The sequence below is a fragment of the Papio anubis genome, unplaced genomic scaffold, assembly GCF_008728515.1.
Source record: "Papio anubis isolate 15944 unplaced genomic scaffold, Panubis1.0 scaffold254, whole genome shotgun sequence".
NCBI classification, from domain to species: Eukaryota; Metazoa; Chordata; class Mammalia; order Primates; family Cercopithecidae; genus Papio; species Papio anubis.
The window spans coordinates 65,448-91,111 of record NW_022162612.1 but is presented as its reverse complement, the minus strand read 5'-3'; the positions used below and the strand labels follow the sequence as shown (position 1 = coordinate 91,111).

The following is a 25,664-nucleotide window of genomic DNA, read 5'->3' as shown; positions in this document are numbered from 1 at the left end:
TCCTTTTAAAAGAATGTATAGCTATGTGGAGTTGTACAGAAAAGATACAGAAAGATATCAAAACATATTACACCCATAACCTTGGAGCCAATTCCCTTTACAGAGTCCTTCCACTGTGATAACCATAGAAACTCCTTTGTTCCAAGGTGAACTACGAAGTGCACCCTACAACCCTGTATCTGTCCCGGAGAGTGTGTGCCAGTGCCGCAGCAAGACCTCACCCTGCCTGGGGTATCTTTGAGGAGGAGGTTGGTTCTCAATTCCTTTCACAAAGGGAAGCCACCCACCCCCTTCTCACCACCTCCCCTTTCCACACGCACACACACACACACGCAAAGTTTTGCTGGACGTAAATCCCAGAACTGAAGAGAGGCAACAGCAATGATTCAAAATGAGCCGCGGAATTGACAAGCATACTCTTCTTGCAGTGAGCTCTTAACAACTGGGCCAGGCCCTTCATCCCAGGTCACCTTCGCAGGAGCCTACAGGTTTCTTTCCCCGTGGCAGAGCCAGTGGGTACACTCTTTGGACCAAGGTCACCTGAGGGCTCTTCTGTCAAAAGGACTTCCATGCAGAAACCCTCAGTCTCTGCCTCGGGAGACGGTTGCTCTCTGTGTTTACCTAAAACAAGAAGCAGCTTTTAATGGGTGGCCTCCTCATTTTGCTAGCAGCCTTCCCTAAACAGAACAGTTCCGTCCTCTTCTTAATACCACTGAACAAGGGTGTTTTTCTTAGCCTCATAAAAGAGAAATATTTTGTGAAGGAAAAGTAGGACTCATGCCACTTTGTGGAAAGACTTGTGTTACACAAATTCACATGAAAAGACACATTCTAGGGGAAATGTGAAAAGGCACCAAAAGGAGAACCAGGCAGATGTAGTGTGAATCCACCCCTCCTACCTGTATGATCTCAGGCAAATTAAACCTTTTAAGCCCCTTTTAAAAAGAGAAATAAGAATATCACTCAAAATTGACATGAGGATTAAGTTAAATCACATGTAGAAACTATCTTATGTACTAGGACTGTCTTAATGTCTAAAAGGACCAAATGAAATAATTGGCGATTAGGTTTAAAGGCTGCACTGCTCTGTAGGCAAAGTCCTCCTTATAAATGAGATCATATATACAGTGGAGGGGGTTCAGCTTATAGGGGTTATGGACATTTTGGAGAATTTAAAGGCTGTTAAGACCTTCATTTCCCCAAAGAAGCACACGAGTCAACATTCTAGGTGCAGTAGCCCATAGATGCCATGAAGCACACCTGTGGGCTGCTGCATGGAGCCAAACTAAGAACTCACGCCTTGAGCACTCATGTTGGCACACCCATCCTCTGTCTGCAGGGGAGGGTGAGACCTGTTCTCCTTTTTGTGCGGGATCAGTGATTCTAACAGGACTCACCCTGAGCACATCCCACGCCACAGTCCATACATAGATGAGGACTTGGTAGAGCCTGGCACCCTTGTCATAGGTGAGTGTTTCTCCCCACCCAGACCCATATCACATGTTAAGGCACAAGGCCAACTGTCTAGTTCCTTTGACTACATGGAAAAACCCAACAGGATTGAATGCATTAAAAAGCTTGTATCCTCTCACTGGAGTAATTCCCTCCTTTGTGATTGAAGATAAAAGTAGCTAATGTTTTTTAAGCGCTTACCACTATACACTTGGCATCATAACCGCATGAGGTGGGTTTGGTTATCTCCATCTGGCAGTCAGCTGCATATGGAACAGTTTAAAAGTCATGTGCTGCAGGTCTCCCAGCTAGTGAGTGGCAGAGCCAGGCTTCAAATCTGAGCACCCCCAACCACAATGCCACACCTTCTGCCTTTCTCTTCCCAGCTGGCTCAGAGGCACTGCACATGTCAGTGGACTGGCCCTTGTGGTTCACCAATTGTTCAGCCTTCTTCTTTCAGCTTCCCAGCCCTGTGGAGTCAGCTCCAAGAAGACTGCCCCTGCATATAAGCTGCTTCCTGCTTGCCCACACTTCTGTCAGTCCATAATGTACACTCCCGATGTTATAAAGTGTTCTACTTCCCCATACATGAACATGAACGGTTTCAAAGCCTCTGAATCTTCCACTCTATTAACTTGTTGCTTCCTATTTCCGATAAGAACTAGCCCTTTTGTTATATTTTAATTTCAAATATCCACTCTCTTTATCAGCTGGCCCACCACTGTCCTCTGAGGCTCCAGCTCAATCATTTGTGGTGGCTGAGCTTCCTTATGTACAGCCAGGAAAATGGATCTGGGACACAGTGGGAGGAAAGTGGAGGAGTGTGTTTCAGTTATACCTGAAACTTCTCGGACTGATGTCTCGGTAAGTTTCAATGGACTTTGAAACTCTGTTTATGTGAAAGTTTTTGGAACATTCGGCATTTTTAAATATGCACTGTAAGTACTTTAACAGAATGTTGGGTGGTTACAGACCTGCCCAGAATTTAACCTCCCTTCCTCCCAGTGTGACAGTTTCTGCTGTCCTTATTCCTCCTGTGTCCTCATCAATATGTTCTGACCCTGCCTGGTGACCAGGTCAGCTTCCGGTGGCTCCTTGCTTTAACAGTGAGACTTTCCTGATGCTGGTCTATACTCAGCCACAGCAGTCCAACAAGATGGGCCCTATGACAGGACACCAAGACTCTTCTCTGCAGTACATCCAGCAGAGGGGCAGGTAGGAGCAGGCAAAACAGGAATCAGCACTAGACATTTAGACCCCCAAAAGAAAGAGACCCGAGGAAAGAGATGCACCCTCCTGTACACAGGAGTCAGAATAGATGGGCACTCAACAGGTGGGCCATGGAGTGGGGAACCGATCAGGCTTGAATTCTGGTTCTGTCACTTACTCACTGGATAACCTTGAGAAAGCCCCAAATGTGTCATGTGAAATGGGGCTGATGACAGTCCCCATGTTGTAGGTCGTTTTCATGGTGCAAGGGTCATGGTAAGTGCTCTGTGAAAATGGCCATCACAATGACGCATGACTCCCAGAGAAGATGCAGGGGAAACTGGGCAATGCCAGCAGACCATTCCCCGCCCCCAGCTGAAGTGACTTGATAGCACTGAGCCCTGCTGCTGTCAGAGCTCAGCCCCAGACCACCCAGTCAGAGTGATACCCACCTGAGGGCACCGTACTCCAGGTCCACAGGCTCCTCCAGGTCTTCCCATTCACTCCCACTCTCTGGGGACTCTTCTGGAGGCAAAGACTCTGGGACAGTGCCCCAAGAGCAGAACTGTGGCAAGAGAATGGTCCCAGAATCTGCCTCCAAACATTCTTCACAGGGTAGCTGGCCTTGGCATGTAGAGTTGATGGTAAGATACTCTTCATCCTCCGAGGTGGGAGAAGGGGCTCCACATGGATGGTACATGTCACCTTCCCCATCCTCCCCATCCAATTCAGGACTAGAAAACAGAAGCCCATGTGTCTTCCAGCCTTAATAAAACAAATTCCTTGCCCCACCTTCCCCTTGCCTTTTAGAATACTCTCCACGACGCAGGCCGGTGAGACTCAGCCAATGTTGAAACAGCTCATGCCAGAGGCTGCTCTGGGCACCAAGAAGCAAGAAACGAATAAGGCACTGCCCCGGCTTTGAGGAGCCCCCAATTTAATGAGAAGTTGGAGCAGTAAAGAAATGTTACAGTCCATGTAGGAAGTGCTATGATAGAGGCAGCTGCAGCACCTTACTGAGCTCAGGAGACAGAGGGGCTTGCCAGAGAGCACAGCATTGCAAGCAGGGCAATGACCCAATTCTAAGACTGACTCTTCACATGGCAAACAGAGTCAGTCAGACCTTGGACAAGTTTATTGACTTCATTGGAACCTCAGTTTTCTCATTTGACAAAACTAAATGGTCAAGAAGCGTCTAGGATTATTGGGACATGTAAATTACATAATTCCGACACAGCCCCCTCGCTCCGAGTTCCTGATATGGGGTAAGCTTTTAGTAAATGTGAGATGCTGTGATTACTACTGTGAATATGATAACTATTTCAACAGAAGAATTACAAAGAAAGGGCCTCAGGAAGGGGTTGGGAGTGACTCAAGCAGGCAACCATCAAAGTACTTTGTGCAAAGATCAGGTCCTTTTCTGAGCACTGAAAATGTGCCTATTTAGAAAGGCGGCCAGCTAGAGTGACATTTACTCCCCGTGAAAGGACACAGGAGTCAGACGAGTGAGTAGTGAAGCTCATTATCTGGTGATGCAGCTGCAGACGTAATGGTCAAAGAACAAGGCTTCCAGGGGCTGCCCCAAGTTCGCCACACACGCCTCTTGATTAGAAAGAACAGTCCATGCAAAGGTAGGGCATTTTACATAGCACTGCAGACATGCAGAGAAGGTGCTCAGAAAATATCTGTCGAAGGTCTGGTTAGAGAAGATGAGAAGGAATATCTAAGAGAAAAGCACAAAGATTTAGCTTTTTACCAAATACATGGATCCTCATTTCTCAGCCTCCTTCCCCATACCCAAATCAATGGGTTGGCTTTGTTATGTGCTGCTGCTATCCTTCTCCTTTCCTGCATTGCCTCTTTCTCTTAAAATTGGCTCTGGTGCACCCCAATAGCTACAAACACCCAGACATCCAGAGAGTCCATCTTCCTCCCCAGTAGAGCTGGAAGCGTCTGTCCCAAACTGAGCTTCACTGTGAAAGAGACATTATTTCTGCTCATAAGAGCTACAGGGTATGTGAAATAGTGAATGTCATGTAAATATATGCACACTCAAGTGTATAAAAAAGAAATTATTCTACAAGGACTGAAGAGGAACACTCACTGTCAAAAGACATTCTTAATTCTTGAGAATTTGCAGGGAAAATTGGCTTTAAACTTGGCCAAATCATGTAGAAACTGTTTTCTTATAAAAATAGGAAAGAAACATTCAAGAAGTTTTATCAAAGAATGGGAAATCTAGCCTATTGCCCAGGTCAAGACTCACTACTGACCCCACCCCCTCAAGCAGCACCCACTTCCCTCCATTCTGAGCACACTAAGCCTTGTTGAGGAGTGAGAGATGGCAGCAGTATGTTTCCATTGGCCACTGCAGCTGCTTATGTCCACACCTCACCTCCCACCAGTAGACTCCCTCCACCCCTTCTAATAAGCTCTTTGCCCTCTGGTTTCGATTCGGAGTTCCAGCTACTGGCTCTGCCTGGACAGAGACCTAGGGAAGCCATCAGCCTAAGAGGCAAGAGGCAAGGCTTCATCTGAGGCTCAACCAAAGAAAAAGTTATTTTCTTCCCGCTTGTCCAGGGGGACTTGGGGTCCCAAGGGTGAAATCTTGGCCATTATCTCACCACAAGTAGGGACAACGACTGCCTATCCTTCTACCCTTTTGCACATGCCATCAGGCTGCCCTTGGAGATTTGACCTGGGGCTCAACTGTGGGCATAGGGAAAGGGTGACTAGGGAATAAAGAGGCACCAGAAGCCTGTATGCCTATTTCACGGAAAGGGCAAGACTTGGAAATTTGGAGAATTTCATTAAGATAGAGACATTCTTTCACAGCAAGCCTCATGTTTTGCCATGTGGACATGATGGGTAAAGAGGTGGAATCCTACACCCAGGGTTCAAGGTCAGCCAGCTCATGGCTAATGTAGCAGGACTTTCAGCAAGACCCTGATGCTGTCAGGGTACACGGAGCTCTATGCTCACCCCCTGGGTTTGTGTAATGACCTCAAGTTCTTCTTGCCCTCATTCTCTGCCCACCAAGCTGTCCAACAGAAGGAGGCTTTTATAGACAGATGATAACCAGAGGAGAATCTGGAGATTTCACATGGGCTCCCTGGCCAGCCATCTCTCCCACACAAACCAGCAGGACCCCAGAACCAGGGTCCCCACCAAGTCCTGAAACTCCTCAGTGGGTATTTTTAAGAGGAATCCTAGTTCAGCTCTGAGGTCAGTGAAACCATTCTGAAGGCTCTGCTTGCTACAGGATATTTACTGAGAAAAGACACTATGCCCAACTTTTCTGGACAGCTATCCTTTAAAGACTTGGGCCACCAAAATCATCTCTACCTTCAGGAGGAAAGTCACAGAAGCAGATTGGGCATTTCAGGCTTGAAATATGAAGGTATTATAATTGTCCTATTTACTTATGCTTAAACTCACAACAAAGTTTGGGTTTTGTGTTTCTTCATGTCTCCAGTTCTCCATCATCAGGCCCCATACTGATGTCCCTGTTAGCCCTGATGACACAGCTGGGAGCCCCAGGTCTCTGCTCCTGACAACTGCATTTAGTTTTGGCAGGTTGGATTTATGGTATCTCTAAAACATCAAGGTAGACTAGTTCAATGGACTGCCAGATTTGAAGCTCAGATGATAAATCTGAGCTGAAGTATAATAGTTGGGATTTGTCAGAATTGTGTGGATAGGAATAGGAATGCAGGGGGCAGGTACCCGTGGGAGCCTGGAAGGTATAAAGAGAACCCTACTAGAGGCAGCACCCAGGCTCCATCCCAGGCTCACTCACTCCCCTCAGCCACACTCCAACCCAGGAGCAGGCATGACAGCTCCCTCACCTGGCAACTGCATCCCTCCCTAACTACTCTGACATCACACCTGGCCTAGCAGCTGCAGTTGAGTGAGATCTCTGGCCTCCTAATTATCTTCTGCTATTCCAGGCAGTGCCCTTCCCCAGAAGGTATGTCATAACTTTAGGTTCATTTCAAGGACTCCTGCTTCATTTTGCTTTCTTAAATAAATGACCATCAAGATTTATACCATCACTTTCACAAAGCGATGCTTGGTGAACTTACGTGCATTTTACTTACATGAGTTTAGTGATATGTGCTAGGCAAAAAAAAGAAAGAGAAAGAGAACCTTAAACATTCTGCAAAGACCAACTGTCCAACCAATGAGTGTAAGCCCTGAAATGCACATGAGTGGGAGAACTAAATCTTCCATCCTCTCAGTCTGTCTCTGTTTCTATGGGGCCAGCATTTAAAGACAAACATTTTGCATACAGCATGGCCCATAAATGCAAGCCTCCTAACTTCGTCTGAAGCTTGACCAAACAAAAAGTGATTTGCTCCCACACCAAGGGGCAAACAACATCACTCCTTCCAAAGTGATGTTTCAAGGGTAATGAGACTTGATGCGATTGTTGCCTTATGCCTACCTTTAGGAACTAACCTTATAAAAAATGTGACTTCAGCCAAGCTTTCCCTCTGATAGGCACGTAATCCAAATCTCCTCCATAAAAATGTACTATAGTGCTTTATTATAAGATATTTTTATAAAGATCTACTACTAGACGGTAAAACCTCTAGATATAGAGTGTGAGAAAAGAAGAGAACAGAGAAAGAAAAGTGAAATCGAATCTTGTCCATGAACACTTTGGGTTTTCTGTGGTGCTGGCAGCCATCTGGTTGTAGGAAGTTGCCACCTGGCAGATGGTAAGTTCCGGCAATTTGCTGGGAATTTCAATTGAAGGGACCTGTTCTTTAGCTGGAAATAGCTCAGGAAAGGGAAGGAAAACAGACTTGCATTGAGTTCTTACTGCATGCCAGGCAGTGTGACAGCACCCTGCACGTGCTATTTCTTTTGACCTGCACAGTACCCTGTGGAACTGTCATGGTCCCCATTTACATTTGGGAAGCCTCCAGCTCAGGGAAGGCAACTCTCCAGGCATACTAGTAAGTGGCAATGCTGAAACCATGTAATAGGATCCAGAAATCCATGCTCTTTTTGTTAAAGAGTTTGACTCACAGATGCCAGACATTTAAGAGGCAGTGGCCTGCGACAGCCACCTCAGAACTGAGCTGCAAACACTTTTAAGGCTTCTGCAGAGAGTCACAATCCCACTTTGAAATTCTTATTCAGACCCTACCCAGGAACTAGGGGAACTGTGTCCAGGGGTTGCGGGGCATGCGTCCCTCTTTTCTTCCTGTAGGGGGCGGCCACTAACTATGTGTGCATTAAATGCAAACTGACGTCCTGTTGGAGGAGAGGTGGACTTGGTTTGAGTTTTTTTCAGAGGGGAGGAAAGGTTCCTAAGTGAGGGAGGGAAAACGAAGTAAAAATAAAGTCAGGAAATGTGAGGAGGCAGAAAGCATTCATCAACAGAACCACCACAGGGAGGCTAGAGAAAAAGGGGGAGCGGTTGGCCATTGAGAGAGCCAGGATATGCAGAACAGTAAGGCTGACTGCCCACAGTTCATCCATGGGTACATGGACCATGTTGGCCTGGCAGTGAGTATGATGGGCGACGGGCGTTCACAACAGACTGAAGATCGGAGACTCCCCTGGAATGCTCTGGATGAGCCCTTGGGACTCTCATGTGGCTCTAGAAGGAGCAGTCCCTCCAAGAATGACAGATTTTGGACATCTGGTATACCCTTGCAAATAGGGCCACTAAGCCAAATTTAATTTGGTTCAGAAAAACAGAATAATGTGATGTTTGATGTAAAAAAAAAAAAAAAAAAAAAAAAGCAAATGCTAAAAGATAGGCAGAAATAGGTATCCGGACTTGGAAGTAGAAGACATAAAGAAGCATAAAGATGTATTTGCTCTCTCTATGTGGGAGCAAATCACTTTTTCTTTGGTTGAGCTTCGGATGAAGTTAGGAGGCTTGAATTTATAAGCCATGCTGTATGCAAAATGTGTAACTTTAAATGCTGGTCCCATAGGAACAGCATAACAGCATAAAGATTTCACCTTAATATAAGAACCTCTGATCAGTAACTAGATGATGATAAAATGGGTCACTCAAGAGGTAGCAAGCTCCGCATCCCTGCAGATATTCAAGCAAAAGCTAGGACCCCTTCTTCAGGAATGTTATGGAGCAGATTCCAGCATGGAGTCTGAGGCTAAACTAGATCATTTTTATATTGAACAGGCTGATTTTCTGTAATTTAATGAATGAAACAGTGACTGCCTATGCTAATAGTTTAAAACACCATTTTAAATAACTATTGACTATATTAAATTAAAGGCACCTGGCAAGTCAAATTCCAAGCTTGTACCTGTACCCAGAGTCACTTTATAATTCAGCTCCCAGGGTCTCTTTTCATTATCCCAAACTATCTGGCAGCAAAACCTTTCAATATCCAAACAAGTGCCTCCTGCCTACAGGAAAGTACGGTTCCTTTTATATGTCCTTTAAGATCATGGTAATGATTGTCCTTGGACAAGTCGCTGTAGGTTATTTTCTTTATTATTTTATCAAGTATGTCAATTACTGCCTAGAGTGCAATTGTAAAGAACTATAAATACACTTATGTTATACATTATCAGACAATGAAAGTGAATGTCATTGATGAATGTGCTTGCCCACCCTGTTCTACTTTGCAAACCAGTTAGCTTCTGTTCGGCTAACACAGCGTTCTTCAAAAAATTGTAGCAGGGTACTTTTAGGGAATGCATGCCTGGCTCCTGGATTTTACAGCTCTCACCAGGTCCAACTGTATTACACCACCGCTTTACACTTCACAGGGACTATCATTCCCTATGGATCTACCTTTGACAGTCTTCTAAGATGACCATCAAATGAGAGCCATTTCATCTAAGTGGATTTATAGAGTGTCAGACACAAATGATTGCCCCTTGTTATTTGCCTGCTTTATGCCCAAGCCTCTGGCTGGCAAATGCCTAGAAGCAGGTCTTATCCTACATGTGCAGCCCTCTGTCTGCTCCCAACAGGTCTCCAAGCCCCTTGTGTAATAAGTACTTGTCAAACTGAATCAAAGACTATGTGTTCCTTCAGCATAGGACTGAGAACCAGAAATACTTATAGATGGATGGACACAAAAATGCAGACTAAGTTTAAAATGACTGTGAAAATGAATGCTGCAGGGTGGTCTTGAAGATATAGATGTGTTTAGAAAACAAAAGCTGGTATAGTCAGGCATGACAGCCAGTGCCTGCAGACCCAGCTACTTGATCAGCTGAGGTGGGAGGATCACGTGAGCCCAGGATTTTGAATTCAGCCTGGGCAACTTAGTGAGACCTCATCTTTTTAAAAAAACTGATGTGGATAATAAAGCATTATATTAGCAATAGAAACGAGGATGCATGTAAGAACTTCCTTCTTACTACAAAGCTTTAAGAGGCCATAGAGGATACAAGAGAAAAGTTTGTGTGCCAGGAGAAAACCTGAGGCCTGCCATCTATAGTTTCCAAGACATATTGGGGACAATTGTGGTCTGGGTAGGGTTTGCTTTCCCAAAAGCTCACAGGTGGTCACAGCAGCACCAGACCTTATGCTTCTCTTGGTGCAACCTCTCTCCTAAATGCCCGGAACAGTTCTGGGTACAAAAAGCATTCAAGCATAGTTATTGATGGCTTGATTATAATTTCCTAGCAATGAGATGCATACAGTTTACAAAATGACTGCAAATGGGGCAATTCTTACCTTCCAAGTCTCATGATATCACAAACTGAATAGCAGTTTTGCCTCACATCCTTTTCCAAAGAGGTCTCCAATGTTGATGCATCCCTTTCTTGGTGAAGTTTGCATAAATGAGGGTGGGACTCAGGAGAATGTGTCAAGGAACTGGCCCAAGGTCTCTCTCTATTTTGGCCCCATTGTGCTGCTTTGATGTCCTTTTGGGAAGACTCTGGCCTGAGACCCAGGCCGTCCCCTGCTTCTGGGGAGGCACTGTCCCTCCAGCTGTCCTCTTGATCCAGGATGGGGCTGGTACATGAGTCAGTACATGTTGCCCTGGTGAATTCTTTGTCAGTTGAGAGTTCAGGTGTCTATTAAAAGAAATGCTACTGATTACTGGCTCTGGGGTGCAAATTGTTTTTTAAAAAACTAAAAAGCTTTTTTCCCCCATGTGGTTGTAGATCAGAGCAGTTACAAGATGGGCTTTGAGGTTGGCCTATCACCATAGCATCCCAGCTCCTCCACATGCTCCCGGCTGGACCCTGGGCAGCACACTCAGGCACCTTAGCTTAGGGGGCTTTGGAAGCTCTCCATAAATGTGAGCCTTATTTTTAAATAAAAAATATTTGCAAAATTTAGACAAAGATAAAAATGGAAGATAAATATGCTCAACAATGACTCTATTCCACTTTCCGATAAGAAATGTTTTCTTTTTAAGTTCATCTTCATCTGTCATCGCAGGGCTTGTCTCCCTGTCTCCTGCCCCATCAAGATGATGTTCTTTCCTGGGTCTCCTCCTCACTTTCTCAGACATGACTTGCTTCATCTCAACTGCTCACCTCCCTGTCAGACTTTTAGGTTTGGTTTTGGTGACGTGCTATGTCTTGCTGCCACTGCTCGACCTTCTACAGAAAAACAATCTGTGTTTCAGTAGAAAACTGTTTTTATCTACAGCAGAACCTGCTGGGTTCCCTGATTCTGGCTGTCTCCACTGTCTTTGAGCTATTTTACAACTCTATAAATAAACAGGTCCTTTGAAATCTTTTTTTGAGCCAGTTTTAACATCTGCCTGGTCCCCTCATTGAATGAGTTAAATAAAATCTTTAACATGTGTTCATTTTTATATCTGTAGGAATCATGATTTTACCTTTTCCAGAAAATTATCTTCTAGCACTTCCACCCCCGGATCTCCATCCCTGATGTAATAAAGCCCATGGCTGGGTTCCCACCCCCGCCCTCACCTACAAAAGAAGAACCACCCCAATGAGTGGTCTCCCCACCTTTCTGACTGTACATCCCTAGCAATGAGAGGGATACACCTCCAAATGTGCACATTTATTTAATTATAAGTCATAAACATTTACTACTCTTCTAATAGACTGGACATTATACAGGATACACCAAAAATCAAAATTTTAAGAAAGAGCATATTTTATCACATTTCATACTATTTGGAGAGACCTACAAAATCTGTTTTTTAACTTATCCTCTCCTAGCTCACTGTCCCTGGACACGCTCTCCAGCAATCCTTCCCCACTCCAAGACTTCCAGTCTGTGGAGCTGCTGCTTTTCATCATAACTCCCACTCCCCTTCCCTGTCACACATGTCCTCGGTGTGCCTCTTATTCTGCTCAGCATCCATGGCTCTGCCCCCTAGATGCTCACTTACAGACAAGGAAGACCCTGAGCGCCCACCTCCTTGCCCCTCTCTTCCTCCCACATGTCACTTGCAGATTCTGGGTTTCCATTTTAATTCCTACTCAAACTGTGTGAACCTCACCCCTGCTTCTGAGCCTCTGACTAGATTAGCTTCAAGTGTGTGACTGCAGATGTCAAATGGGCAGTCAAGACTTCCAGATAATCTTTCTCTGTGTCCTTAATCAATTCAGTTTTCTACCTCTGCTCTCTAAATTATTTCTCATCTTGTCTCTCTCTTCAAGTTTCCAACAACTCCCCCCTGACCTTGCCTGTGACCTCACAGTGAAAACGGACACGTTCAGATGAGAACTCTTCATCTTCCCACAGCAAATTCCACTGAGCAGCCTCTGCCCCTACCCCAACTTCACCTTCCACCTCTCGCCACCCATTTCTGTGCTCTACTTCATGGCAGCCTCTTACATGAGTGTCTCTTCTCACAATTTCCATGCCTCCCTCCTTCTTTCTCGTTCCCACTAGCACCAGCCTTCTGTCCTTACCACCCAATGGAAGGAGCCCACATCAGGGTCCCCAGTGACCTCTATCTTTCTAAAGCCGAAGAACAAATCTCTGTCCTCCCACTCTCTCTCTCTCTCTCAGCAACGTTCAACAAAGTGTGTCCCTCCTTCCTGCCTGAGAGCTTCCTCGTTCATTTGCTGTACTTACCTGGAGTTGATCGTTAGTCTCACCCTTGCTTCGTTTTTCCACAGTTCCCAGGCCCCATCTTAATCTCATATGCTGTTCCATCTCTGTACCAGGCCTCTCAATGTTGGCATGCTCTGTGCTGACTTTTGAGTCCTCTCCTGGAACTTATCTGCACTCTTTCCCAAGGTGATCTCAACCATTTCATGGCTTTACATGGCCTCTACATGCTGACAACTCCCAAATTCACTTTTCCTAGCCCTGATCTCATGCCTATTCTCCACAACTGCCTAAGAGATATCTTCACTGGATAGCCTATAAACATCTCAGTTTTACATGATATTAGAACTATTGTTTCTCCTCCATGCACCCCAGATGGCCTTCCCCAGCCCCTGTAAGCAGTCCCTCTCTTGGTAATTGGTACCAAGAGAGATGAAGAGGAAAATAGGATCTATGATTACCCTCTTAAAGCATGAAATAGGCATGTGCGATCTAGTGCAGAGAGAGGTATTGGAATCAGGAAAATTGGGCTTTTTACCTTCTGACCCCTCCTTCACCCTGTATTGGCTTCCTCGTGCCAAAGTTTCATGGCTCTCTTTCCTCATACCCATTTCTAATCACAAAGTAGTCTCCTGACTCCACCTACCAGATGTATCCCAAATCTGGCTACTGCTTAACTCTTCAGCTACAGTCTGAGTCCAAGCCACATCATGTTTGACCTGCTTGACCTCCTGCAGTCCCTGAGCACGAGCAACCCAAGTGGCTCCTCTGAAGAATGGAGGAGGACATTTCCTGCTTAACCCTCCATGCCAGCCCAGTGGCTTCCCACTGCATGCAGGGTGGTGGCATCATGTTCCTCTGATCCCCAAGGCCCTCCAGGGTCGGTCCCTGCCGCCTCCACAACTTCCTCCACTTCTGCTTCATTAACGACGGCCCAAGCACACTTGTATTTTTGTCCCTCAAACATCCAGGTGGGTTCCCATCTCAGGGCCTTTGTTCATGCTGTTCCTTCTGCCTGGAATGTCCTTACCCCAAATGTGGGCATGGCTGCCTCCTTCTCAGAGGTGCTTTACTTTATGGACTAAATGCCCACTCCCCAGAGCCGCTTACCCTTGCTCTGCAATCTGACCACTGGAGCCACCCGAGCAAATCACAATCCTTCTCCCACTTGGCCTTCGGGTATGAGGAGGGAAAGCTCACCCCCACACCTCACCTGGACCCTTCCTGCTAGAGCTTTATGGGCTCTCCTGGGAGGAGCTATTTTCCAGGATGGAAAGATTGCTTTTTTCCCTGGGATTTCCTAGAGATTTCAACAAAAACACAGAGTCCCAGCACCTTGGCCTGAATTGGTGTATGTGAAATTTGGCCCTCTCTCATCTGGTTCAGTTTCTTAACACAATTGCTGTCATCTACCTTCTTTTCCAAACCAGCAACTTTTGGATATCTTTCCCATAGCTCTTCTCTCCCTAGATGCTATGTCAAATGACCTCTTGGAGTCTAAGCATCAACAGGATCTGGGTCATCAAGCCCTTTATGTTGTCCTAGTGATGGTGACACCCTCAGGCATAATAAGTGATCCTTTTTATCCACATCCTAGAGATGAGGAATCATGAGGCCTAGAGAGGACAGGCAACTGCCCAAGGCCCATGCAGCACAGCAGGTACAGGTGATCCAGGTACCTGCCCAGATCCCCTCTCCAGGACTGAGACTCACATCCCACTGCCTCTTCTCCCCTCCTTGGGGTGGCCTACACCCCAGTGCTGGTTAGGGCAACACGCAAAGGCACAGGTTCTCTTGTCCCAATTCATGGCAGCTCCAAAGGGCCATCTCTGCTCCAGGGCTCCCTCCAGGGTCAGCTGAGGCCCTGGTTATAGCTGCACATTGATCTCTCCTTCTGCCTCACCCCACTTCGGTCACCCTCACAGGGGATGTTCTCAAGTGCAGGCCCATAAAAACCTCCCACACTCACATGTCTGCTGCAAAATCTGTTTCCTAGGGACCTCACAGAAGGCATGGCAATGGGTAATTTTATCTGTCAACTTGGCTAGGCCATGGTACCCAGATAAGTGGTCACATACCATCTAGATGTCGCTGTGAAGGTATTTTTTTTTAGATGTGATTTGACATTTAAATCAGCAAACTTTGAGTAAAACAGATTGTCTTCCATAATGTAGTGGGCCTCATGCTGTCAGCTGAAGCCCCTAAGAGGAAAGACTGACCTCCCTGAGGAGGAGGGAGTTCTGCCTCCAGATCACCTTTGGGCTTGATCTCCATCAGTTATTCCCTGGGTCTCCAGCCTACTGGCCTGCCCTGTCGAATTTGGACTGGCCAGCCCTCATAGTCACATGAGCCAATTCCTATAATAAATCTCTTTCTCTTTCTCTCACTCTCTTCATATATAAACACACATAAACACACACACTCACACACACTCATTCTATCTGTTCTATTTCTCTGAGAACCTGACTAACATAGGAATCAAGGTAAAAATCCTGATTTTCCTGATTCCAATGGCTCTCTCCTTTGCACTAGACTGCGCGCGCCTATTTCATGCATTAGGGGGGTAATCATATATCCTGTTTTCCACATCATCTCTCAGAATGGAAATTCTTATTGGAAATTCCCTTGGTCTGCTTCTGTGTCTACTCTCCTTCCTCCCAGGCTTCCCTCTCTGATGCCTGGGCTTCCAAAGAACCTGGCCCTAAAAGTTTCACAGCCAAAGTCTAAACATGTAAACATCTACAGGAAGACCCAAATGTTGGAAGAGTCAGAATCAAGGAGAGGAAGGAGACCTATTGAGGTTCGGGGGCCAGCTATTTTCCTGCCCCTGTGAAAGGAGGTGGCATTGAACCTACCTACAACCCTACAACCCTCTTAGGACCCTAGAATCAGGAAAAAGGGGGGCCCAACCAGAGCCAGGCAGAGCGAGTAGAAGACACTGCAGCCTACCTGCCATTCCTGCTCCATCTCAGGCAGCGCACCTGGAGGGGGTCGGCAAAGGAGGAGCGTGACTTCCTGTGGGGCCCCTCTCAGTAAATGCAGCACCTCCTGCGAGAAACCAAGATTCACTGTTAGATCTGGGACTGCATCGCTGGGGATACAGCGATGTTCTCCCCACTGTGTTCCAGGCACTGGCTCCTCCCTCCTGCACCTTGGTCTATTTCTCACTCCTGAGAACTCCAGAGAACACTGCTGTGGGCCTGACTTTTCAAAGTGCAAGGAACCAACGTCAGTGTCCTGCAGCTTCCACAAAGTTGATGCAAGATGCTGGGCTGTGCATCACCTTTGTGCAGCTTGGACTCTGGGAACTTCTCACCTGTAATATTGCAGTAACCGCCTCACTGGTCCCTGCCTTCACCAGTGTCACCCACCTGCCTCCCTCCACGTTGCTCAAGGGAATGGCAATATCTGCCAATACCAATGCCTTTTCTTCAGAGAGAGAAAGAGTGGCTCCAACAAATGGCTGTTCATCTCAATTGCCCTTTCCTCCCAACCTCCCCTCATCTTGGGCCACCAATTGTGCAGGCTCCACCACCTGAATCTCTAAAGCCTGATCCTTGGCTCTAAGCTTCCTATCAGGGCTCGGCTTGAGCTCTGGGAACCTCTTGCCTATAGGATTGCAGTGACCTCCTCTCTGCTTGCTGCCTTCTCCAGTGTCACCCACCTGCCTCCCTCCACAATGCTCAAGGGTAGTTTTCCATAATGCAGATATAACTGAGTCCTTCCTCCCACTGCACACCCTGGCTGACTCACTTTTCCCTCAATGTAAGCTCCAAGGCATAGCACATAGACCCCATTTCTACCTGCTGCTGCCTCTCACCCCAGTTCCCTCTCTCCCATCTACTCCCCTCTGCACCCACATCCTAAGCCCCTGCCATGCTGAACCTGTTGCTCCAAGCCACCCTCTCAATGTCCAGGGCTCAAGGTTGCCTCGATAGCTCCTATTTCCTATTTAGACCAGGATTTCTCAAACTCTTGGCACTGTTGACCTCTCAGGCTGGACAATTCCTTGTGGGAATGCCTGTCCTATGCATCGTAGGGTGTTTAGCAGCATCTCTGGTCTCTACTCACTAGATGCCAGAAACACTCATCAGCTGTGACAACCACAAATGGCTCTGGACTTAAGCAAATGTCCTCTGAGAGGGAAATAATCCCTGCTTGAGAATTGCTGATCAGAACACTCCCTAGTCCCTGCCTCAGCCATCCAGGACTTCCAAGGGGTACACTTCTTTCCTGGCTCACTGGTGTGAGCACTGCAGCATGGGCTTTCGTCTCCCAGAGTACGTGTCTCCTGCCATCACCGCTGTTTCCTGCCCGTGAGCTCTGAGACTGCATGAGCTGTCCTCCTCTGTGTCTTCAGTCTCTCATAGAGTTGCCAGCCCAGCAGTGGTTCTCAGAGAAGGGTTCTTGGATCAGGAGATGGACAGATGAAGGTACACCCTTCCACTCGAGTGTATGGTGTTCTAGAGACCTCCCCGCTGCCCTGCCCTGCCCTGAACCACTGTCCCCCTTTGCCCATCTTGCTTTGTGATTCTGGAGCTGACCTATGAAGACTGCATGAGGCTTCCTGTTGGGCTCAGTTAGGGGAACACGGTGGGAGACCAGAGACAGGGAGAGGAGGTCATTGCTGCTTCCAGATTCCTCCCTTCAGGTTGCCATGGGATGACTACAACCTCAGCCAAGGCAAGAGCTCATGCCAGCGAATCCCTCCACCAGCTCTCCATTCCTGGGGTGGGGTAACTGCGCTTTCGCATCCCCTTTGGTCTCGGGTTACGGGTAACTGCTTCCCACTCTTCCTAGCCCTAGGCCACAACATGCTCCCTTGAGCTTCCTAACAACCTGCCCACACCTTAATTAAATGTTCCTCAAATGACTCCATTTTCTTCCAGGACTCTGTCTAATATATACAATAGTTCATTACTCTTTCTTCTTCTTAAATTGCATTTTTGATCATAGGCAGGACAATCAGTGCAACAACGTATGAAAAGCTATAAGTGTAGCTGAGAAATGAGAAGGAGAACAGAAAGGGACCCAATCTAGTCCCTTCAGCCCCACGCCCAACTCCCAGGATGTGTGTGAAGAGACATCAGCCAGCACAGAGGCCAGGGCTTTATCTTCAGCTTCTCTCATGAACCCAGCGAGAAGCAAGGCTGAGTTAAGGTCAGATATTTAAAAACAGAGATTTTAAATTAAATGTGAGCGTGTACCACTAATTACTCTCTTTGTGTGATTAAAATCCAGGCTGCTGGTGTGATTTTCAAGAGCCCAGAGTTTTCCCTATGGTGGCACGCCAGCAAGAGGCAAAGCTGGGGCCAGCCTGCAGATAGAGCTGCATTGCCCATGCCCCCCAGCACCTGGAAGATGAGGCCTTCCGTGGACCTTCCATTCACGGCCAGGATAATGTCACCAGCTTCGATGGCCCCATTCTCCTCAGCTGGCTGTCCCGGAAAGAGCCTCTTAATCCTCACAAGATCACTTTTGAGATGGCTGCAGCTCTCTTTCTCCATCTGCACGAAACTGAATCCCAAACCATTGGCATTCTTTTTTAGTTTAACTTCAAACTTAGGACCTGTAGTGTGATATGTTGATAAAAACAAATTCTTCAGTAGATTACAAGTGAAATTGACCAGTCTCAAAATGTAAATTGTCAAGTAGATGAATTATTTCTTTTACATTAAAATAATTCTTTTGCTACTTTTTATGGCAGAGTACATTATGTATGTTATGGATTAGTGCTGTCCAATAAAATATAATGTGAGCTATAAATACAAACCACAAATGTCATTTTGAAGTTTTCAAATAGTTACATTAAAAGAAAAGAAAAAAGCAAATAAAAAGTAAAACAAAAAATAAATAAAACAATTAAAAAAGTAAAAGGAAACCGGTTAAATACACTTAATCATACATCTTATTTAATACCATATATCTAAAATATTACCACTTCAACATGTCATCAATATGAAAAAATTGTTAATGAGATTTTTTTATTCTTCTTACAAACTAAACTTTCAAAATCCAATACCTATTTTATCCATTTAGATTGGTCACATTTCAAGTCCTCAATAGCCACATGTGGCAAGTGGCTACTATATTGAATAGCACTATTATAGATAACCCAACTATGTTTATACATAAAGATATAGCTGCCAGGCACACACAACATGCTCTTGGCATTTAATAAAACCTGTATCACATATATTCTTATTACTCCTTTAGAACTCTAGTCATTTTGTAGTATACTTGAAACTAAATTTTGCATAATTAGACCATGGAGAAAATTATGGCCGACTCTATGGACAGTGCTTTAGCTGCCATTTTGTTTACCCAGGTAGGCTGACCATAAGACAAAACGGTTGCCTCTGGGCACCAAGGATGAGCACAGCTGGCCATCTACATGGTCTGTCCACCAAAAAGGCCTCTGGGCTTCCTCTCTGATGCCAGCGACTCTGCTGGCATCAATGCACAGAGGCACAGAGCACAGACTTGCAAACTTCACCAGGGCAAGAATGGAAGCATGTGAAGCAATTATGTGAAGGTGTGTCGCACGACCAGTTCTACCATCGCCATGAGGCCTCTTCCACTCTTTGGAGTCAGTTTCTCAAAGGCCCCAAGGGAGTGAGCAAAGGGATGAGGACAGAGGAGACTTGATTTAAAAAGAAGCATTCCCCTTTACCCCATCCCAACCCTGTGGCTGCCTTGCATCTTCTGCAGCAAAACCAGAAAATCTCTATGAAGGGACTAAAACATGGCTAAGGTCCAAATAATTCTTACTGAGGAAATTAACATGTTCCTGGCAAATACCAAAATCACAAGGCAAGTGCAGAGGGGCAGCCCATTGGAAAACATGCAGTGCTGTCCCTCTAAACTGATTGTTCATTTGCTTTTTAAAATGATGCTAATAACAAAGCTAGATTCCTGAACCTTCCTCTCCCAACCTGCCTAGTCATTCCTCAAATAACTTCATTACAAATGACTTGGCTGGACTGTGAAGCCAAATGTATCTGACAATGTATGACCCTTTCAGTCAATTTCATCCTAAATATTCACACAAACATTAAGGTTCTGGCAGCTGATCAAAGGACTGAGGAAGGCTGGGGGCAGAAAGACGCCTAGAAATCATTTGGGGAAAATGCATTTGTTTCCAGAAACCTATTCCATGAGATGGGCTTCCATCGCATGAGAAAGCTGATCTCAGCATGATCACCATGGCTCACTTTCTTTTCAGAACCCAGAGGAAGCCTTTGTGCCTTTCCCTTTTGACCTGACAATTCAAAAGCGGCACACAATAACATGACAATAGTAACACTCAATTCTCTCTCCTCTCACCATCTGTCACCGAGACACAGCTCGAAGGCCTGCCAGGCAAGGCTGTTACCAAGGAAACAGCCGTGTGTTCATCTCCCATGCTGTCATTAGCAGAAGGACACTGCTGTGTAGTCCTGGGGCCTCTTCTCTCTAAGACTAGTCTTGCAATCTAGAAGGAAGGGTGAACAAACTCAGTTTATACTTCGTGTGGCAACCAGGAGGCACTCCCTTGACTCTGCAAATGCTTTTTAATTTTCGGACGCTTCCTATGAGCAGCTTCATTTGAATCTCTCAACTAGCCTATGTGTTGGAGTCTAGACCCAGATTTCTCAGTGCTTATTAGACAAGTACACCTGGAAGCAACACATTTACCTCCACTTCACATATGCAGTGCCACACTCATCTTCCTCCCCTCACTCACCCTCACTTCCCCTCCTCGTTCTTCCTAAAACACTCCTCCCCTCACATTGGCTCACCCCACCATTAACCTGCCAAGGGCCACATTTGGAGTGGTCCAGCTCTCCTTCATCTGGTTTCTAAGTTGTGAACATTCCCCATCAGGAACAACTCCCCAGTGCCCCCTCCCCTCCACCCCCTCTCTCACTGCCAGTGTCCCCCTGGGCCGTGGCAAACTCTGGTTACCTTGGCTCGCTGGACCCTATCTGCACCCCTCTTGGTCCACCCCATCATGACTGCCATTGAACAAATTGAACATGCAACATTCTTGACTTAAAGTCTCCAATGCTTCCCATCACCTAAGACTCAAACCTGTGGCACCCCAGGTCTGCACCAACTGCCCTCCCCTTTCTTTCCAACGTGATTTCCCACCTTTCTCCACACAACACCATATCCCCTTGTTGCCCTAAGTGTGGTTCAAGAACCAGCAGCGAGACATCACCTGGAAGCTTCTCAGAAATGCCAAGCTCCCATTCAGGACATGTGGCCCTGCCTTCATCTTCGTGCTGCACCTGTCACTCAGCACCTGCCAAAGCAGCCAGGAGGCCAGCCAAGTACCCTCTCTACCCATGCTCATTAGCAAAGGTCTAAATATCAGAAGGTATCAATAAATTATGGCTCCATTCTCAAGATAGGTCAACCAAAGTCACTAATATAAGCAAATTTCACCAGACACCAGAGGACCACTTTAGGAAAGAAAGCAAAAAGTGGCCAGAACATTGCGCCACAGCTTGTTGGAAGGGCCCTTAGGAATCCCTCCTGTCTCTGTTGACTTTTTAGTTGCCAAGAGAGAGTGATGCCAGCTCTGTGGCTCAGGACACTGGGGCAGTTCGAGGCTCCCACCCTCCGGCAGAGGACTTGGCACAGTGGGGTAACATCGGGTCACTGCGGGGCAGGGAATAAAGGGGACAAAAAGGATGAATGGCTCTGCTCTTGGCACTCTGAATTCCTACCTCACTGTGAGTAAAAGAATCCCAGGACACTCTGACCCAGGCCCCGGTGGGTACAACACAGGTGATGGGGAATGTCATGAACAGGGAGTGGAGTGGGGTCATCCTATGCAAAGGTGGGGAAGTAAGAAGGCCCAAGACCCTATGGACACAGGGCCAGTGGGGCCGGGGCAGCCAGAGCCAGGCTACAGCAGTCACTTCACTCCATCTTCTCCATTCTGCTGCCTAATTCTAGAATTCAGGCAAGCCACCAGTAAGTTTCTAAGGCTATCTACAGGGGGTGAGATTTTTTTACTTGGAAACATCTGTCTGCTACCTCCTGGGTTGCACATCCCCATAGAAAAGTGAGGGTAGAAGAAATGGAAGAGAAAAAAAAAAAAAACTAACAAAGAAAAAGCATTGTTTCCTGCCTGCCTCCCTCCCACCCAGAGGCAATGTCAGCTTCTGATGTTGTCCAGGAAAGCTCTGGAAGGAGGGGAAGCTGGTCAGCACAGTCTACTCACCTGCCCAGGACCCTTCAGGCACTGCACAGCCTGCTTGTGGGTGAGGCCGCACAGACTCAATCCATCCACCTGCAGGAGTCGATCACCTGGGAAAGGGACGGATGTCATGTCATGACCTGGTACCTGAGACTGCAGGAGGTTCCCTTCCCGGAGGCCCCTGCCCGGTGCCCCTCCATGCAGCCTGGAGAAATGGGAGAGGAAGCAGAGGTGCCAGGTGTCCCCCCGGAGTCAGCAGGAATCCTGCCTCTCTGAGCAGCCTCGCTCCCTTCTTCTCAGGCACATCACAGATCAGGGATATAAAAGCCTTTCTATTATTGGCTCACAGAATGGTTGAGCCAGCTCTTTTCAACCTCATCCTTCCTCCTGTTTTCCTGTGAAACCATTTTTGAAAGTATTTTCAAGTTGCTTAGATATTTATATCTCCAGGATGTATTTTTTTATTATTATTATTTCAAAAAAGGTCAGGGAGGCATGGTTGATGCTGGAGACATCAGAATTCTAGGGGAAATGGAGATAAGTAAGATCCCAGGTTCTCTTTTTGGCTCAATTCTGGCAGTTTTGGAGACCAACAAAAATCACTCCCTTCCCTCAGAGCAGTGGGAGGTGAGCAAAGGCGACAGAAGGCTCAGGTGTCCTCCCCGGATGTGCGAGTGAGGTTACTGAGGTCCACTTGTCCTCCAAGAGATGCAGTATGTTTCCCTATGAAGGCCAAAGAGCAACACAAGTCTTTTAAGTCTTCTACTATTTTTCTATCACCTATGCTTCCCAGTGTGCCACTGCAGAACCCCCAACCTGTCAAATGGCAGGGCAGGTTCTATCGCCCCCTTTCCAGGTGAGAAAAGCATGACCTGGGGTGGCAATCATTTGCATAGTTTTCAGAACGGGAGCAGGGCAAGGCCTAGAGGCTGCCCTCCCTGTGCAGGGCTCTTTACACCATGGAGCACAGAGTTCCCAATGAGACCCCACCTCTTACCCTGTAGGATCTGCCCTTCCTTGGCAGCTGGTCCTCCAGGAACAATGGATTTCACGTAGATGCCACCATAGGGCACGCTGGTGTTAATGCCACCCTGAAAAACACAACAGAAAACTCACTACCCATCTGTCCTCCTCCAGGAAGCCTCCCCAACCTCCCCGGCTAAGGGAATCCCCACCTGCCCACCACTGTATCCCATGACCTCACCTCCGACTGGCACTGTCTTCTGTATTCACCTGTTCGTTTAGATTGTATTCTCCACTGAGCAATAAGATTAGGTGTTCATAAGCTTAACAACAGAAACTATGTGAGAGATCTGGGCATGTCCCCAGCCCAAGCACTGGTACAGGGCAGGTGCTCAGCAACTGGTCACATGGGATGTACCACTATCTCTCTATAGGTAGCGACCAGTATAGGTGGATATGGCTCTGGGCCTGAAGGCTTGTGCCTGGCACTTCTTGTGTGCTTTGATAGGCCAAAGGATATGTGCATTTTTCATTATAATAGATGCTGCCAGATTGCATCCCTATGTGAATATGGATATACTTATTCACATTTCCACCAGCTTTGTATGACAGTACCACTTTTCGACATTCCACCAGCTATATTTGGCCAAGCTGATAGATATAAAGTTTAAAATTTCATTTAATTTAATTTGTATTCCTGTGGCTTTTCATGGGTTTGTTTTTCATGTGCTTAATGGCCATTTGGATTTGAGTGAGACATTTCAGGAATTATTTTTGAAATGAAATAGCTGCAAAGAAAATCCAAGTTTTTACCAGCCAAAGGAAATCACCAACCTCTTCTCAGCAAATATATATTTGTGAATAACCCAAAATTTAGTGAGTTTTTCAGACAAGAAATAGCTATGTTTGGTGTCTGATAGAGCTGTTACCCCAAGCCAAGAATAAATTGACCATATTTGGCATCAGCCTGTTCCCTCCACGTGGATTCATGAGCCTTATTGCTTGGTTTCTTACTTGGTCCCTTAAAATCATACACTGCTGACAAACTCATTGCAGGCTTAGGGTCCAAGAAAACAAATATCCTTGCTCTAGGTGCACAGCATTGTCACAGGGGAAAGGAAGGATGCCCTCTATTCACATCTCTCTTCAATTTCCTCTGAAAATTTTCATCAGTCATAGCATTTCCTTACTTTGATGGGAGATGCTTCTATTTCCCATCAACAGTTAAATCCAACAATGGCATTCCTGAAGTCCAGCCCATTCCAGGGTCTCAAGATAATGGATCACTTTCTTTCTTTCTTTCTTTCTTTTTTTTTTTTTGAGACGGAGTCTCACTCTGTCGCCCACGCTGGAGTGCAGTGGTGCGATCTCGGCTCACTGCAAGCTCTGCCTCCTGGGTTCATGCCATTCTCCTGCCTCAGCCTCCCGAGTAGCTGGGACTACAGGCACCCACCACCATGCCCAGCTAATTTTTTGGTGCTTTTTAGTAGAGATGGGGTTTCACCGTGTTAGCAAGGGTAGTCTCGATCTCCTGACCTCATGATCCGCCCGCCTTGGCCTCCCAAACTGCTGGGATTACAGGCGTGAGCCACCGCACCCGGCCAGTAATGGATCACTTTCAATACTCAGTAATAAAAGCAGCACCTTCCAACCTCTGGCCTCTGGATTTTCACCAGCTTTGTGTGTGCCATTCCCCAACCCCTTGGGTAAACACAGTTACATGGGTAATCTCCTTCCACAAGGGTCTACCAGGTAGAGCTCAGAAACCAAATGCAAAGTGTCAGTCCTGATGGAGGCCTGGCCCTTGGGATGTCTGAGTAAGAGGCTCCACACTGATTCCGTGCTGGATGACAGTGGACTGCCCCACCCATCCTTGGCCAGATGACAGTGGACTGCCCTTCTCACCTTTAGCTTGTGTCCCTGAAGACCCAATATGCTTCTCTCTCTCTGCAGTCCAGCTTGACCTCAGAGTCGGGACACATCACCCAACTCTGCCCACACTGCCTCCCCATGTGGTTGGAATTCCCTAGTGTATGTCCTGCTCAGCCTGAAGTTCCCCAGTACCTCTGTTTGTCTCTGAACTCATCCCCCAGTGCAGGCCCCCACTGACTTTCTTTATTCACCCCTTGCACTTGTGCACACTGAGCACACTGTCAGAGGGTGCCGTCTGGGTGGGATGGCCACCAGGCTCTGGAGGGACATCTTGTTAACTGCTTTTCAAGCTCTCCTAAAAAGTCTTACAGTTACGCTGAATCCAAGTGTCCCATCTTCTTTAACCAGTTCCACAAAGTAGATTTCACCAGCACTGATTTCCGGAGGTGATGGAGGACAAGAAGAACCAGCACCCTGCCATAAACAAACAAACAAAAATAAAGAGGGGATGAAGGCAGATGTCACCTCTTAGCTCTCACCTGCTCTCAGGAGCATTATTGCACCTCAGAAAGAGCATGAACTTTGGGCTGGGTCAGTAGGGGATGCATTTCTAGCTTTATCAGGCCTTCTCCATGTGACCTCAGACAAGGCAGGAGGAAGATGAGGGAGCGATGGACTGGACTGATGCCACTCCTAGGCAGAGAATGCTTGGGTCACTGTTCATGTTCCGCTGTCCCTCTGCCTAGAAGATAGGGTCTTTTGTCCTATCTGTCCCCTTTACTTAGTGCTTTCTAATCACCATGCATGTCAGAAAATTCTAATAACGCACAGGAAAATAAACAAGCTGGAGGAAGCTGAACAATGAAGCCTCGATTCTTCCAGAGACCTTACACACCCCATGGCTGGCAAGGTGTTTTGTCTAAATTTTAAAATTCAAGGAGCAAAACAACTGCTGAGGGTGAGACCTGAAGTGAGAATGTAAAGTCC

General features: G+C 46.6%; 2 protein-coding genes across 5 annotated transcripts in view; both read right to left on the bottom strand.

The window, feature by feature from the left end:
- LOC116272912 (putative protein FRMPD2-like) lies at positions 1 to 24,100 on the bottom strand. Of its 4 annotated transcripts, none has more exons than XM_031661809.1 (8): positions 23,047 to 24,100; positions 22,840 to 22,933; positions 21,867 to 21,952; positions 19,979 to 20,126; positions 18,007 to 18,221; positions 15,602 to 15,700; positions 10,343 to 10,686; positions 1 to 3,395 (listed from the first exon to the last, which is right to left on the bottom strand). In XM_031661809.1, exons 4-8 carry the CDS (start codon positions 20,055 to 20,057, stop codon positions 3,098 to 3,100), a joined length of 1,035 nt encoding a protein of 344 aa, XP_031517669.1. In that variant the 5' UTR covers positions 20,058 to 20,126; positions 21,867 to 21,952; positions 22,840 to 22,933; positions 23,047 to 24,100; the 3' UTR covers positions 1 to 3,097. The 4 variants fall into 4 exon arrangements, with proteins under 4 accessions (XP_031517669.1, XP_031517668.1, XP_031517671.1 ...); XM_031661811.1 differs by lacking the exon at positions 1 to 3,395 and adding an exon at positions 3,576 to 4,384 and having other exon boundaries at positions 23,047 to 24,097; XM_031661808.1 differs by lacking the exons at positions 22,840 to 22,933; positions 23,047 to 24,100 and having other exon boundaries at positions 21,867 to 22,795.
- A 191-nt stretch (positions 24,101 to 24,291) lies between these two features.
- LOC116272911 (FERM and PDZ domain-containing protein 2-like) overlaps positions 24,292 to 25,664 on the bottom strand; it is a 66,804-nt gene continuing 65,431 nt past the window's right edge. Inside the window, 1 exon segment of the mRNA XM_031661807.1 lies at positions 24,292 to 25,151. Within this exon segment, the coding sequence (XP_031517667.1) occupies positions 25,023 to 25,151 (129 nt within the window). The 3' untranslated portion in view covers positions 24,292 to 25,022.

Coding starts and splice junctions, on each gene's coding strand:
- LOC116272912 (XM_031661808.1), bottom strand. CDS start 21,974: ATGACATCCGTCCCTTTCCCAGGTGATCGACTCCTGCAGGTGGATGGA. Junction 18,222..19,978: donor CTGTGTCTCGGTGACAGATG/GTGAGAGGAGAG, acceptor ATCACACTACAG/GTCCTAAGTTTGAAGTTAAA. Junction 3,396..10,342: donor GATATCATGAGACTTGGAAG/GTAAGAATTGCC, acceptor TCTGTTTTCTAG/TCCTGAATTGGATGGGGAGG.